Source organism: Candoia aspera, chromosome 4, assembly GCF_035149785.1.
Source record: "Candoia aspera isolate rCanAsp1 chromosome 4, rCanAsp1.hap2, whole genome shotgun sequence".
Classification (NCBI taxonomy): Eukaryota; Metazoa; Chordata; class Lepidosauria; order Squamata; family Boidae; genus Candoia; species Candoia aspera.
The window spans coordinates 91,190,629-91,206,673 of NC_086156.1; the positions used below are offsets into that span (position 1 = coordinate 91,190,629).

A 16,045-nucleotide genomic window follows, 5' to 3' on the forward strand; every position below is an offset into this window, starting at 1 on the left:
GCTTTGCTAGAGGTATCCTAGTGCTGCACAATAAAGGGTTTTAACTGTTATACCCATTGGTATTGGGTTCAAAAACCTACTGGCAACAACGTGGAGACTTCAGAATAGGTGTTCTTCTCATTTGATGTGGGGATAGACCATCAGGAATCTAGCTGCCACCTTTTGTATGGCAAAATATTGATGAGTTCCTGGAATCACATCTGTATTACAAGTCAACTGGACCTGCCCTGAATGTATACGACACAATGCTATGAAGCCTTTGCACCCTCCCCTTATCTTTTCAGAAAATCAATGCTGTTAGTTTGGTTAAGTAAGTGGCGAAGGAAATGGTCTCTCAGGCCAGTATACCTACCTATATTGAAAAGGCAGATGTTTTCTTGAAACCATTATGAGCACACTAGCAAAAACATTTCAGTTTATTGGGGTTTCATTGTTCTTCTCATACAAAGTTATGGTTTCATGGAATGATGTAATGGTGCATTGGAAAACAAAATTTCCAAGAAGTGTAGTCAATCAAATTTTTTTGTAAAATCAAATGTTGGTAGAAACAAGGATACATTCAATGGGCTAAGAACTTTAGATATAATATTATGTTGGAGCAATGGGAGAAAATGTGGAATAAAGGTTTGAAATTTACTTTGAAATATAACTTAAAAGAGAATCTGTATAAAATGATGTATCATTAGTATTTAACTCCCGATAAGTTGTCAAAAATGTATAATGGGGTAACAAACATTTGTTGGAAATATTGTCTTGGTAATGGAACTTTTTATCATCTTTGGTGGACTTGTGAGAAGGCTAAAAAAATATGGGATCAAATATGTGTTAATATTCAAAAGATTCTTAAAGTGGACTTACAAAAGACACCAGAACTGTTTCTCTTGGGATTGATGGAGAAACAGCTCGAGAAACAACATGGGACTTTGCTTTTATATATGATTACAGCAGCAAGACTTTTATATGCACAAAGATGGAAAGACCCATAAATCCCTACAGTGGAGGAAGGATTAAACTGATGGAACTGGCCAAAATGGCTAAGTTAACAGCATTGATAAGAGAAAATACCATGTCTGGATTTGTTTCTACTTGGCAACCACTTTTAGACTATTTGCTTGTGTCAGAAAAAAAAATGACAGTTTGATTTTGAGTTTTGATGATTAAATGGTCTGATTTTATAGAAATAAGTTACTAAGGTTTAACTGATGATAAGAGATTATACTGTATCTGTACAAAATTCATTTATATCTGTATTAGAGAAGGTCAGAAGTCACTTTCTTTTTCTGCTTTCTATCTAATTCTGCACTTTTATACTTTTTTTTTCTTTAGTTCTGTACTCTGTCTTATGTATATATTTTGTATTTTAACTATACTTTGAAAATCAATAAAGTTCTTTAAAAAAACAGTGAGGATACAATCAATCATCAGTGGGTAAGATAAATACAATTACATTATTTAATTTAATACTTTTATATGTGCATGTATACAAAAATAATTTAATCTTGATAAATGGTACTTCAGTCAGGATGCTTGTGGAGGCCAACCCAGGAACCTATAAACTATTTACTGCAGGCAAGGATTTGAACTCATTGATTAGACTACAAAAACTGTTTTTTTTAGAACACTCAACCTCCTGAATGAAATGAAAGAAGCAAAATGCTTTAAAAACTGTTTTTCATATAATATAATTACAAATTTCAGAAACAAATCGATCATTCAAATTTACTCAGTTGTATAAAATCAGCTGTCCATTTTTTAAAATAATGTCTTTAACACGTTCAGCCTTCAGACACAAACTGAGTTAGAGTCAGAAGCATCTGTAGAAGGGGGTAACAAAGTCCAGATGGAGACTGTGATTAAAGCTCTTCCCCTTTTGTGTATGCATCACAACAATCATCTTTACTTTTTACCTCTGTGGATAATCCTGGTTAGAATTCTGGTGTCAATATTACACATCTCTGCAGTATCCTTCAATTTTTTTTTTTAAGATTTTCCATTATATCCTTGTCAAAAAATATTTATTTATTTATTTTATCTTTGCATGTGGAGGTTTGTTTATGTATTGTACACTATAGAACAGTGTGAATAAAATAATTCAATTCATTAACAAGAGCTTGACTTTTTAAAGATCTGCCAAGATTGCATCGGTGTTACCTGAGGCTTTATTTGGAAGCATTTGGCCAAAAAAATAAAAATAAAAATCAAGTTCTCTATCTGGGCTACTTCCATGTGTGTACTGCAGCTCCTAATGGGCAACTCTGAAGTACTTTATCCTTCCCCCAAAAAATATATTTTTCACAATTTTGAAACCAAGGTGATCATAAAAATTATCTTGTGCTACAATTACGACAGTCTGAAGGCCATTATACACCCTGGGCTTTGGATTAAAGCCAATTTAAACAAAACTCTAAGCACCTCCTCACACACATTCTTGTTCCAAAAATCCCATAGAAAAAAATGTTAATTTAAAACACTTAAAAATGAGGGGAACATAGAAATTCTCTTGTGATATAATTAAAATAATCTGAAGGCCAATATTGTAACTGTTGTTTACATTGAAGCCGAGGTAAAGAAAGCTCCAACCCCATTCTCACACACACAATTTGATTCAGTGCTGCTAAACTGAGAAATGAACTCCTTGGGGATAGTTACAAGCATCCCATGGATAAAACCTGTTTCCTTCTCTCTAGCACTGCCAGGTCAGAGAAAATGCTTTCAAGAGTGTTCCAGTCCATCTTGAATACTGGTGCTTGGAACAGGAGTCTGATCGTGGAGTTCTATCCACAGACTGCAGAGCCTGAACATCACCATGGAAAATCAGTCAAGAGTTGGTGAATTCCTTCTACGTGGGTTCCCTGATACTGAAGAGCTACGGATACTCCACATCATCTTTTTCTTAATAATTTATTTGATGGCCCTCATTGAAAATGTCAGCATAATCGCTGTCATTGTCTGTAGCCATCAGCTCCATTCACCCATGTATTTTTTTCTAGCCAGCCTTTCTTTCCAAGATCTTGGCTCCATCTCTGTCACAGTTCCTAAGTCACTGCTGAATTCCTTGATGAACACTGAAACTATTTCTTACTCTGGATGTCTCTGCCAAGTTTTCTTCTTTGTTTTCTTTGTGATGTCTCATCTCCTCCTCCTTGTGGTCATGGCATATGATCGTTATGTAGCCATCTGCAATCCATTACATTATGAGATGGTAATGAACAAAAAAGCCTGCATCCAAATGGTATCCCATGCATGGATGGGTGGCCTTTTCTACTCAACACTCTATACTGGAAATTTATTCACAGTGGAGTTCTGTTCCAGAATCATCAATCAGTTCTTCTGTGAAATCCCCCAATTACTCAAGATCTCCTGCTCTGACTCATATCTTGTAGAAATCTGGGCTCTCATTTTTGGTTCCTGTTTAGGATTCGTTCAGTTTGCTCTAATTGCTTTTTCTTATGTTCAGATCTTCAGAGCAGTTTTTAGAATCCCATCCACCCAAGGCAAGCAAAAGGCTATCTCTACCTGCTTACCCCATCTCATAGTCATTTGTCTGTTTGTGGTAAGTGGCTCCCTTGCCTACTTCAGTCCAGACTCTACCTCTTCTTCAGCATTAGATCCATTTATATCTATATTTTACTGTGTGGTGCCGCCAGTCATGAACCCTCTGATCTATAGCTTGAGGAATACGGAACTCAAAATGGCATTCTGGAAGCTAATTCTCCATATTTGTCCTAATTCCTTATGCAAAAATCATTCTCAGTTTCAGATATTTTAGTAAACATTTGTCTAGACATGTTTTAACCAATAACATATAAATACCATGTCAATGAATAAATGAAGCAAATGTTTCCCATCACTGTTCTATGCACGTTTTTATCAAGATAGAAAATACTTTCTAGTGCATCTGCTTTGATTCAGATTTACCTTTTCAGTAAATCTGCCCAGAATTCCAACATAAATCTCTTCTGTTGCAAGTGTAATTTAATATAGATTGATTAATGCTGCAGCATGAAACATGATTAAACACTGTTATTTGATATGAGTATAATTTTTTGCAGTATCCATGTTGACTATACAGAAATTGCTATGTTATGGATAATGGCACTATCAATATGCTTTATACTTAAAAATATGCAAGTATCATTTTCCCTTGTTTGTTTGCTTGTTTATTTAATGCTATGGGGAAAATGTTACAATTTTGCTTATAATATATCAATATAACTCGAGAAATGGTGTTAAATCTCCCCCTCCTCCCCCCCTCCTCTCCTCCTCCTCAGTCATGTGCATTCATTTTAGGAAAAATGATAAATAGTGCTGACGTGAATATAAATAGTAATGTTTATAGCTTTGTAGTGATTTCCAATTGTTTCTTAGGATGACATGAGTATAGTTTTATAGTTCAATTAATTATTTAATAAATGAAATAATCAAATAAAGAATTTTAAATTTTATTGCAATCATAAATTTTCTGATTATTTTCATGCTGACATTATGTTTTCCATCTGCTGTGTCCTGTGAGATGGTTTGGGCTGAGAGAGAGGGACTGGCCCAGAGTCACGCAGCCATCTTTCATGTCTAATGGAAGAGTAAAATTCATTCAACCAGCACCTTCCCCACTATACCAAACTACTTCTTTTATATCTATACCTTTGTTGCATGCTGCCCAGAATCTTTGGGTTACAAATCTTGTAAAGTGTTTAAGTAAATGGGAGCATTGAGATTGAAATGGATGCTTCTGCAGCTGTGGCATGGTCTGGAAAAGCAACACCTTTGGTTTAAAGGTTGTTAACCAGTGCTATGTGCACAGTCATGCATACTTTGAAATACCTTTTCAGAGCCGAAGTGTTGCTGAGCTCTACTTATGACCCCTGGACATGTACTGTTTCCTGGCTGTCAATATAACTAATATTTAAGAAAAGGGAAAACAAAGCATTAAGATCTTGTAAAAGTTAGAATCCTGAAGCTAGACCACTTTTCTAGGGTCACAATATTTTCCTCTCACCCAAGATTGCAAAACCACAGTCCCTATACCATATATGCTCTAATGAAAGAAAACAATGGTTGCATTTTACTTTTATCACATTGTACAGAAGCAGCAGATTATGTGCTGGTAAGGATGAGATGTTACCTTTAACTTTACACTGAAACATAATAAAATGGAGACCACTTTGCTTTCCATTACTGAAAACTCATTGAAAAAATATTTTCTTCCTTATTATTTTTATGTACTTTCTCTTATGTGCAAAATAACCAAAAAGAAGTTCATTTCCCTGCACATAGATTTTTTTCTGCTACACCTGCAGTGACAACTATCTATTTCCAATGGAGATAGAATTTATACTGTCTGTGGGGGGAAAAATGATAAATGCTGATAAAATGTAGAGATAAAGGAGGATAATTGAAAATGTTAAAGATTAATCCCCTGATAAACATCAATCATAGACTTTCCTACCTTCTTCTCAACTGAATATAAAGTCCAAAGTGTAATGCACAGAAACAGGTGTTACTGAGTACCACTATCTGATAGGGTAGCATCAGCCAGATATTAATTTCTCTGCTGAGAGAAAAAGCTCATTTCACACTAAGGTATGTGTCATCACTGTGTTAAACAAACCTCAGTACAACTGAATTTACTGTTAAATGGATGAAACATAGAGCACACTGAGATGTACATGTTAAATAACATTTCACCTTGCCAGTGCTCTGTTTTTATGAACATACCAATTTCCAAAATAGGAAAATCATTTAATTTTTCTCCAGTATTTTCTTAATAAGTGCATGTGCACATGCATGCACACACACACACACACACACACACAAACAGAAAAAGAGAGTAATCTCATCCTATGAAGATGGCAAATTATAGGAATCCATTCAGAATATAAAATATCTCTTATATTCATTAGTAAATTGTTAATTTTGGATGCAGAATCAATGAATCAGGCTCAGGTTCTTTAAAGTGCCCACTATAATGGAAAGAAAGAAAAAGTTCCAGTAGAGTTTAGTTCAGCATTGTGAACTCTGGCCATCCACTAAGCAGTGGTTATATTGAACAGTGACAGTGAATCATATATCAATAAATTCAGCTTCAGCCCTAAGCTGTTCTGCCACATGTGTACTTTTCTTCCTCTGTAGAAAGGTATTTTTATTATAATATTTATATTTCTACCTAATAATTTAATGGAAATAAATGTATTCATTTGTATTGTTCATGTATATCATTTGTGTAGATTGGGCTGTCTATGGTACTGCAAGTTAAATAATGGAATTGAATGGAATGGATTTTTACCATCCATGTACTCAGCTAGTAATAACAAGAGCTTAGCTTTCTAAAGATATGCTCAGATAGGATGGGTGCTGCCTATAAGCATTGGTTACAATTTCTTGTTTAAAAAATATGATCTTTTTTTTCCAAATATTTTCCACACTTTCTACTACAGCATCCCACAGGCCACTCTGAAGTATTTTAGCCAAAAAAAAAAGTTCTGCATTTGTCACAGGCTTTATATTTTAAAATTAGGGGAACATAGAAATTCTCTTGTGATATAATTAAAATAATCTGAAGGCCAATATTGTAACTGTTGTTTACATTGAAGCTGAGGTAAAGAAAGCTCCAACCCCATTCTCACACACACAATTTGATTCAGTGCTGCTAAACTGAGAAATGAACCCCTTGGGGATAGTTACATGCATGCCATGGATAACACCTGTTTCCTTCTCTCTAGCACTGCCAGGTCAGAGAAAATGCTTTCAAGAGTGTTCCAGTCCATCCTGAATACTGGTGCTTGGAACAGGAGTCTGATCGTGGAGTTCTATCCCCAGACTGCAGAGACTGAACATCACCATGGAAAATCAGTCAAGAGTTGGTGAATTCCTTCTACGTGGGTTCCCTGATACTGAAGAGCTACGGATACTCCACATCATCTTTTTCTTAATAATTTATTTGATGGCCCTCATTGAAAATGTCAGCATAATCGCTGTCATTGTCTGTAGCCATCAGCTCCATTCACCCATGTATTTTTTTCTAGCCAGCCTTTCTTTCCAAGATCTTGGCTCCATCTCTGTCACAGTTCCTAAGTCACTGCTGAATTCCTTGATGAACACTGAAACTATTTCTTACTCTGGATGTCTCTGCCAAGTTTTCTTCTTTGTTTTCTTTGTGACGTCTCATCTCCTCCTCCTTGTGGTCATGGCATATGATCGTTATGTAGCCATCTGCAATCCATTACATTATGAGATGGTAATGAACAAAAAAGCCTGCATCCAAATGGTATCCCATGCATGGATGGGTGGCCTTTTCTACTCAACACTCTATACTGGAAATTTATTCACAGTGGAGTTCTGTTCCAGAATCATCAATCAGTTCTTCTGTGAAATCCCCCAATTACTCAAGATCTCCTGCTCTGACTCATATCTTGTAGAAATCTGGGCTCTCATTTTTGGTTCCTGTTTAGGATTCGTTCAGTTTGCTCTAATTGCTTTTTCTTATGTTCAGATCTTCAGAGCAGTTTTTAGAATCCCATCCACCCAAGGCAAGCAAAAGGCTATCTCTACCTGCTTACCCCATCTCATAGTCATTTGTCTGTTTGTGGTAAGTGGCTCCCTTGCCTACTTCAGTCCAACCTCTACCTCTTCTTCAGCATTAGATCCATTTATATCTATATTTTACTGTGTGGTGCCACCAGTCATGAACCCTCTGATCTATAGCTTGAGGAATACGGAACTCAAAATGGCATTCTGGAAGCTAATTCTCCATATTTGTCCTAATTCCTTATGCAAAAATCATTCTCAGTTTCAGATATTTTATTAAACAGTTGTCTAGACATGTTCGAGTCATGTTTTTTATCAAAAAATTATAAATATCATATCAATTAGTAAATTAAGCATATGCTTCCCATCCCTGTTCTATGTCTGTTTACTGAAGTTAGGTCTGTAAATGCTACAGCATGGAACATAATTGAACCTTGTTATATGATATCTATATCTATATATCATTATTCATGTTGACTATAGAGAAACTATTATTTAATGGATTATGACATTATCAATATGTTTTATGGTTAAAAATATGCATGTAATATTTGTTTTGTGTTTGTATATATCTTACAATTGTGTGTTTATATATCTTTTACAATTTTGTTATTTATATAAATATAAATCTAGGAGCGGTTATGCATATTTTTGTTGTTCTTACCACAATCTTGCACCCATGTTAACAAGTTGTCAATGAATTGCCCTGGTGTTTCATTCATTGTGGTGATCTTTCAGAGGGCTTTGGCTGGCAAGAAAGTGTCTAATGGGAGAATCTGGAATACAGCCATGGAGAAAAGGGGGGGGGGAAATATCTGGGAATATCAGGTGCAGAATTTATTTATTTGTGCCCTAAGTTTTGGAAGTGTAGATTTGAAAAGTTGGAATTATGTGTATTTAAGCAGAACTATCTGAATCCCTGTTTAATGTACCCAAGACACTCTTCAGTTTCATATTCTAGGCAAGTAGAAAAATTTAGTGAGGTGTAGAATAAGTCCAACAAATTTATAAGTATATTATGACTCAATGAAGTGGCAGTTCTACATGAAAAAAATAAACAGCATTATTTTTTAAAATAAACAAATAAAAACAAAACTTGAATTGAAACCTAAGTTCTTTCTACTAGGGATCTTTCTAGAACATGTAAAACATAAAATGACAAATTATTACTATGTATGCTGATGGCCACAAAGACAAATTTGGCCCAACACTTTGCTGACAATATCAGACTGGGAAACCAAACTTGGGGAATAAGCAGCAGTGGCAAAATTAGCAGCATACATCCAGAGTAGAACTTTGACAAATATAAGTAAAAATGGCTTCCCTATATATTACAAGTCTCACAATCAGGTAAACTCATATCCTGAGAGTACAGTTTTTAAGCAGGAAATATTTAATGTAAAGCTAGTAACCAAAAAGAATTTTATTGTTTACAAATATTTTGATGTAAAGAGTAGTCAGGTACAATGGAAGGGAATTTAGAATTTAATATTGTTTATACTGATTTTTAACTATGTGTTATTAACATTTTCTTCCCCCCACCGCCACCACCACCTCCTCCTCCTCCTCTTCTTCCTCCATTCATTTTAGGAATAATAATAAATAGTGGTGACATCAATATAAGTATTAATGTTCAGAGTTTATAGTGATTTCCAACTGTTTCTTAAGATGACATGAGTCTAGTTTTATAATTCAACTAATTGTTTAATAAATGAAGTATTCAAATAATGAATTTTAAATTTTATTAAAATTGTAAATTTTCTGATTATTTATTTACTGATATTTTGTTTTCTACCTGCTGTGTCCTATGAGATGGTTTGGACTGAGAGAAAGTGACTGGCCCAAAGTCACCCAGCAAACTCTCATATCTAATGGAGGACTAAAACTCATTCATCTAGCACCTTCACCACTGCTCCAAACTGGTTCTTTATGTATCTATACCTTTGTTGCACACTGCCCAGAATCTTTGGGTTACAAATCTTGTAAAGTGTATAAGTAAATGGGAGCATTGAGATTGAAATGGATGCTTCTGCAGCTGTGGCATGGTCCTGAAAAGCAACAACTTTGGTTTAAAGGTTGTCAGATGGTTCTGTGTGCACTCATGCATACTTTGAAATACCTTTCCACAGCCAGAGTGTTGCTGAGTCCTGTTTACCACCCCTTGTTATGTACTGTTTCCTGGTGGTCAACCTGAATAATGTTGCAGAAAAAGGGACACAAGGAACTTCATAGCAGCATTTAGATATTATAAAAGCTACTACCAAGAAGCTACACCACTTTTCTAGGGTCACAATATTTTCCTCTCACCCAAGATTGCAAAACCACAGTCCCTATACCATATATGCTCTAATGAAAAGAAAACAATGGTTGCATTTTACTTTTATCACATTGTACAGAAGCAGCAGATTATGTGCTGGTAAGGATGAGATGTTACCTTTAACTTTACACTGAAACATAATAAAATGGAGACCACTTTGCTTTCCATTACTGAAAACTCATTGAGAAAAAAATATTTTCTTCCTTATTATTTTTATGTACTTTCTCTTATGTGCAAAAGAAACAAAAAGAAGTTCATTTCCCTGCTCATAGATTTTTTTCTGCTACACCTGCAGTGACAACTATCTATTTCCAATGGACATAGAATTTATACTGTCTGTGGGGGGGAAAAAATGATAAATTCTGATGAAATGTAGAGATAAAGGAGGATAATTGAAAATGTTAAAGATTAATACCCTGATAAACATTAATCATAGACTTTCCCACCTTCTTCTCAATTGAATATAAAGTCCAAAGTGTAATGCACAGAAACAGATGTTACTGAGTACCACTATCTGATAGGATAGCATCAGCCAGATATTAATTTCTCTGCTGAGAGAAACTCATTTCACATTAAGGTCTGTGTCATCACTGTGCTAAGCAAACCTCAGTACAACTGAATTTACTGTTAAATGGATGAAACATAGAACACACTGAGATGTACATGTTAAATAACATTTCACCTTGCCAGTGCTCTGTTTTTATGAATATACCAATTTCCAAAATAGGAAAATCATTTATTTTTTCTCCAGTATTTTCTTAATAAGTGCATGTGCACATGCACACACACACACACACACACACAGAGAGAGAAAAAGAGAGTGATCTCATCCTATGAAGATGGCAAATTATAGGAATCCATTCAGAATATAAAATATGTCTTATATTCATTAGTAAATTGTTAATTTTGGATGTAGAATCAGTGAATCAGGCTCAGGTTCTTTAACATACCCACTATAATGGAAAGAAAGAAAAAGTTCCAATAGAGTTTAGTTTAGCATTGTGAACTCTGGCCATCCATATTAAATAATTTTATTACAAATGCTCCCATTCATTAGTCATTTATCCCCAGCATAACAAGGGATCTTTGTTGTGAAGGGACATTCTGATCACTCTGCTATTCCAGATATTTGAGTAGTATACAGAATGTAGAAGATAGGCACATGAAACACATCTAATCTGAAATGGCATGGTGCTTTGTACGCTGTAATCTTTGGGGTATAAAACCATCACACTGAAAATGTGTGTAATTCCACCAATAACTTAGAGGTGTCTGTTGGTGGATTGGGTTGTGGAAGAGGAGATATGACAAAAACAGCATTATGATGGCATAATGGAAGCTTCACCACTTTTGTTTTTGCATTGTGACATCCTGCATTCCTTTATGGAATTCATGTCACTATGGAGCCACACTGTTTTAATTGTTTTGATTAATGCTTTGAATGCTGTGGATAGCTTTGCTCCATTTCATTGTATATCCTGCATATTGTTTTTCCTTCATGTCCTATTCAATTACATATAGAAAGGATCTGTAATAATATTTCACAAAGGATGCTAATGCAGAGCAGGCAAGGATTTGTACTCATCCAGTAGATTATGGAAACTTTTTTTCTTTCAAAACAATCAAAATCCCGCCTCATAACATTCAATGATGAAAGAAAAGAAAAAAAAAAAACCTTAAAAACTTTTTTTCCATATGATATACAGCAACTAGTTATTTAATAACTAAATAGATAATCAAATTACTAAGGGCAAAATACTTGATTATATTTTGAGTAATGGCTTTAAAACCCAATAAACTTTCAGAGGGATATAAAGCTTGACACAAGGGGATCTGCAGGAGGAGAGCAAAGAAAGAAGATGCCAGCTGTTACCATGTGATCAAAGCCCCACCTTTTTTATCTGTGTTGCAATCACCATCTTGAATTTTTGGCGCCCCTGCAAATCCCTTGGTTGAACTTCTAGTGACAAATTGGTTGCAATTTCTTGTTTAAAAAATATGATCTCTTTTTTTCCAAATATTTTCCACACTTTCTACTACAGCTTCCCACAGGCCACTCTGAAGTATTGTAGCCAAAAAAAAAAAAAAAAAAGGTTCTGCATTTGTCACAGACTTTATATTTTAAAATTAGGGGAACATATAAATTCTCTTGTGATATAATTAAAATAATCTGAAGGCCAATATTGTAACTGTTGTTTACATTGAAGCCGAGGTAAAGAAAGCTCCAACCCCATTCTCACACACACAATTTGATTCAGTGCTGCTAAACTGAGAAATGAACCCCTTGGGGATAGTTACAAGCATCCCATGGATAAAACCTGTTTCCTTCTCTTTAGCACTGCCAGGTCAGAGAAAATGCTTTCAAGAGTGTTCCAGTCCATCCTGAATACTGGTGCTTGGAACAGGAGTCTGATCGTGGAGTTCTATCCCCAGACTGCAGAGACTGAACATCACCATGGAAAATCAGTCAAGAGTTGGTGAATTCCTTCTATGTGGGTTCCCTGATACTGAAGAGCTACGGATACTCCACATCATCTTTTTCTTAATAATTTATTTGATGGCCCTCATTGAAAATTTCAGCATAATCGCTGTCATTGTCTGTAGCCATCAGCTCCATTCACCCATGTATTTTTTTCTAGCCAGCCTTTCTTTCCAAGATCTTGGCTCCATCTCTGTCACAGTTCCTAAGTCACTGCTGAATTCCTTGATGAACACTGAAACTATTTCTTACTCTGGATGTCTCTGCCAAGTTTTCTTCTTTGTTTTCTTTGTGACGTCTCATCTCCTCCTCCTTGTGGTCATGGCATATGATCGTTATGTAGCCATCTGCAATCCATTACATTATGAGATGGTAATGAACAAAAAAGCCTGCATCCAAATGGTATCCCATGCATGGATGGGTGGCCTTTTCTACTCAACACTCTATACTGGAAATTTATTCACAGTGGAGTTCTGTTCCAGAATCATCAATCAGTTCTTCTGTGAAATCCCCCAATTACTCAAGATCTCCTGCTCTGACTCATATCTTGTAGAAATCTGGGCTCTCATTTTTGGTTCCTGTTTAGGATTCGTTCAGTTTGCTCTAATTGCTTTTTCTTATGTTCAGATCTTCAGAGCAGTTTTTAGAATCCCATCCACCCAAGGCAAGCAAAAGGCTATCTCTACCTGCTTACCCCATCTCATAGTCATTTGTCTGTTTGTGGTAAGTGGCTCCCTTGCCTACTTCAGTCCAACCTCTACCTCTTCTTCAGCATTAGATCCATTTATATCTATATTTTACTGTGTGGTGCCACCAGTCATGAACCCTCTGATCTATAGCTTGAGGAATACGGAACTCAAAATGGCATTCTGGAAGCTAATTCTCCATATTTGTCCTAATTCCTTATGCAAAAATCATTCTCAGTTTCAGATATTTTATTAAACAGTTGTCTAGACATGTTCGAGTCATGTTTTTTATCAAAAAATTATAAATATCATATCAATTAGTAAATTAAGCATATGCTTCCCATCCCTGTTCTATGTCTGTTTACTGAAGTTAGGTCTGTAAATGCTACAACATAATTGAACCTTGTTATATGATATCTATATCTATATCTATATCTATATATCATTATTCATGTTGACTATAGAGAAACTATTATTTAATGGATTATGACATTATCAATATGTTTTATGGTTAAAAATATGCATGTAATATTTGTTTTGTGTTTGTATATATCTTACAATTGTGTGTTTATATATCTTACAATTTTGTTATTTATATAAATATAAATCTAGGAGCGGTTATGCATATTTTTGTTGTTCTTACCACAATCTTGCACCCATGTTAACAAGTTGTCAATGAATTGCCCTGGTGTTTCATTCATTGTGGTGATCTTTCAGAGGGCTTTGGCTGGCAAGAAAGTGTCTAATGGGAGAATCTGGAATACAGCCATGGAGAAAAGGGGGGGGGAAATATCTGGGAATATCAGGTGCAGAATTTATTTATTTGTGCCCTAAGTTTTGGAAGTGTAGATTTGAAAAGTTGGAATTATGTGTATTTAAGCAGAACTATCTGAATCCCTGTTTAATGTACCCAAGACACTCTTCAGTTTCATATTCTAGGCAAGTAGAAAAATTTAGTGAGGTGTAGAATAAGTCCAACAAATTTATAAGTATATTATGACTCAATGAAGTGGCAGTTCTACATGAAAAAAATAAACAGCATTATTTTTTAAAATAAACAAATAAAAACAAAACTTGAATTGAAACCTAAGTTCTAGTTGACTAGTTCTAAGTTGACTAGTTTCCTAGTCAATCTATCCTTGCAAGATCTTGGCTCCATCTCTTTCACAGTTCCAAAGTCTATGCTGAATTCCTTGATGAACACTGAAACCATTTCTTACTCTGGATGCCTCTGCCAAGTTTTCTTCCTTGTTTTCTTCATGCTGTCTCATTTCTCTCTCCCTGGTATCATGGCAAATGATCATTATGTAGCCATCTGCAATCCATTACTTTATGAGACAGCAATGAACAAAAAAGTCTGCATCCAAATGATAACTAGTGCATGGATTGGTGCTATTCTGTTTTCAATACTCTACACTGGAAATTTAGTTACAGTGGAGTTCTGTTCCAAAATCATCCATCAGTTCTTCTGTGAAATCCCTCAGTTACTCAAGATCTCCTGCTCTGATTCATATCTCACAGTGGTGTGGGTTCTCGTATTTGGTTCTTCTTTAGGTTTCGTTCAATTTGCTCTAATTGCTTTTTCTTATGTTCAAATCTTCAGAGCAGTTTTTAGAATCCCATCCACCCAAGGCAAGCAAAAGGCTGTCCCTACCTGCTTGCCCCATAGCATAGTCATTTTTCTGTTTGTGGTAAGTGGTAATTTTGCATACCTGAGACCCACGTCCAGCACCCCATCAATATCAGATATCTTGATTTCTATGTTCTACTGTGTGGTGCCACCAGTGATGAATCCACTTATCTATAGTATAAGGAACAAGGAACTCAAAATGGCATTCTCAAACCTGATTCTCAATACCTGTCCCCATACTTTACAGAAACGTTCTCACTTATGCACATTTTAGTATGTGTTTTCATTTTTCTGTCCATTTTGCAGTGTAGCTCATTTTCATGGGTGAAGTAGCAGAAACTTAATCATCTTGTGCTATGTATATTAATTCAGAGATAATATTGATTTTGTTTCAGTGGATTAGGCTTTCTCCCTGTGAAGCTGATAGAATTAAAATATATGGAGGATTAAATCTAGTTAAAGTTTATTATGTTAATAGACTAACATGTATCATTAAAGCTAACTTTTAAAAAATATAGCTGAATGCTGAACACACTTTTAAATTTGTTGTTGTTGTTTATTCATTCAGTCGCTTCCGACTCTTTGTGACTGCAGGGACCAGCCCACGCCAGAGCTTCCTGTCAGTCATCAACACCCCCAGCTCCCCCAGGGACGAGTCCGTCACCTCTAGAATATCATCCATCCACCTTGCCCTTGGTCGGCCCCTCTTCCTTTTGCCCTCCACTCTCCCCAGCATCAGCATCTTCTTCAGGGTGTCCTGTCTTCTCATTGTGTGGCCAAAGTATTTCAGTTTTGCCTTGAATATCATTCCCTCGAGTGAGCAGTCTGGCTTTATTTCCTGGAGGATGGACTGGTTTGATCTTCTGGCAGTCCAAGGCACTCTCAGAATTTTCCTCCAACACCACAGTTCAAAAGCATCTATCTTCCTTCTCTCAGCCTTCCTTATGGTCCAGCTCTCACATCCATATGTTACTACGGGGAACACCATTGCTTTAACTATGTGGACCTTTGTTGTGAGTGTGATGTCTCTGCTCTTAACTATTTTATCGAGATTTGTCATTGCTCTTCTCCCAAGGATTAAGTGTCTTCTGATTTCCTGACTGCAGTCAGCATCTGCATTAATCTTTGCACCTAGAAATACAAAGTCTTTCACTGCTTCTACATTTTCTCCCTCTATTTGCCAGTTATCGATCAAGCTGGTTGCCATAATCTTGTTTTTTTTGAGGTCTAGCTGCAAGGCAGCTTTTGCACTTTCTTCTTTCACCTTCATCATAAGGCTCCTCAGTTCCTCCTTGCTTTCAGCCATCAAAGTGGTATCCTCTGCATATCTGAGATTGTTAATGTTTCTTCCAGCGATTTTAACTCCAGCCTTGGATTCCTCAAGCCCAGCATGTTGCATGATGTGTTCT

General features: G+C 35.8%; 4 protein-coding genes across 4 annotated transcripts; all 4 read left to right on the forward strand.

Moving 5' to 3' along the window:
- The first annotated feature begins 2,806 nt into the window (after window positions 1-2,806).
- On the forward strand, window positions 2,807-3,769 carry LOC134496597 (olfactory receptor 14A16-like). Its single transcript, XM_063302314.1, has one exon. The coding sequence runs from the start codon at window positions 2,807-2,809 to the stop codon at window positions 3,767-3,769; it is 963 nt and encodes a 320-aa protein (XP_063158384.1).
- Window positions 3,770-6,838: 3,069 nt separating this feature from the next.
- Window positions 6,839-7,804, forward strand: LOC134496598 (olfactory receptor 14A16-like). The gene has a single exon (XM_063302315.1). It carries the CDS (start codon window positions 6,839-6,841, stop codon window positions 7,802-7,804), a length of 966 nt encoding a protein of 321 aa, XP_063158385.1.
- Window positions 7,805-12,296: 4,492 nt separating this feature from the next.
- On the forward strand, window positions 12,297-13,262 carry LOC134496599 (olfactory receptor 14A16-like). The gene has a single exon (XM_063302316.1). It carries the CDS (start codon window positions 12,297-12,299, stop codon window positions 13,260-13,262), a length of 966 nt encoding a protein of 321 aa, XP_063158386.1.
- A 263-nt stretch (window positions 13,263-13,525) lies between these two features.
- LOC134496600 (olfactory receptor 14A16-like) lies at window positions 13,526-14,910 on the forward strand. The gene is made up of 2 exons (XM_063302317.1): window positions 13,526-13,531; window positions 14,104-14,910. Exons 1-2 carry the CDS (start codon window positions 13,526-13,528, stop codon window positions 14,908-14,910), a joined length of 813 nt encoding a protein of 270 aa, XP_063158387.1.
- Window positions 14,911-16,045: the final 1,135 nt, after the last annotated feature.

Excerpts from the sequence above, each read along its gene's own strand:
- LOC134496597 (XM_063302314.1), top strand. The coding sequence starts at position 2,807 with ATGGAAAATCAGTCAAGAGTTGGTGAATTCCTTCTACGTGGGTTCCCT.
- LOC134496598 (XM_063302315.1), top strand. The coding sequence starts at position 6,839 with ATGGAAAATCAGTCAAGAGTTGGTGAATTCCTTCTACGTGGGTTCCCT.
- LOC134496599 (XM_063302316.1), top strand. The coding sequence starts at position 12,297 with ATGGAAAATCAGTCAAGAGTTGGTGAATTCCTTCTATGTGGGTTCCCT.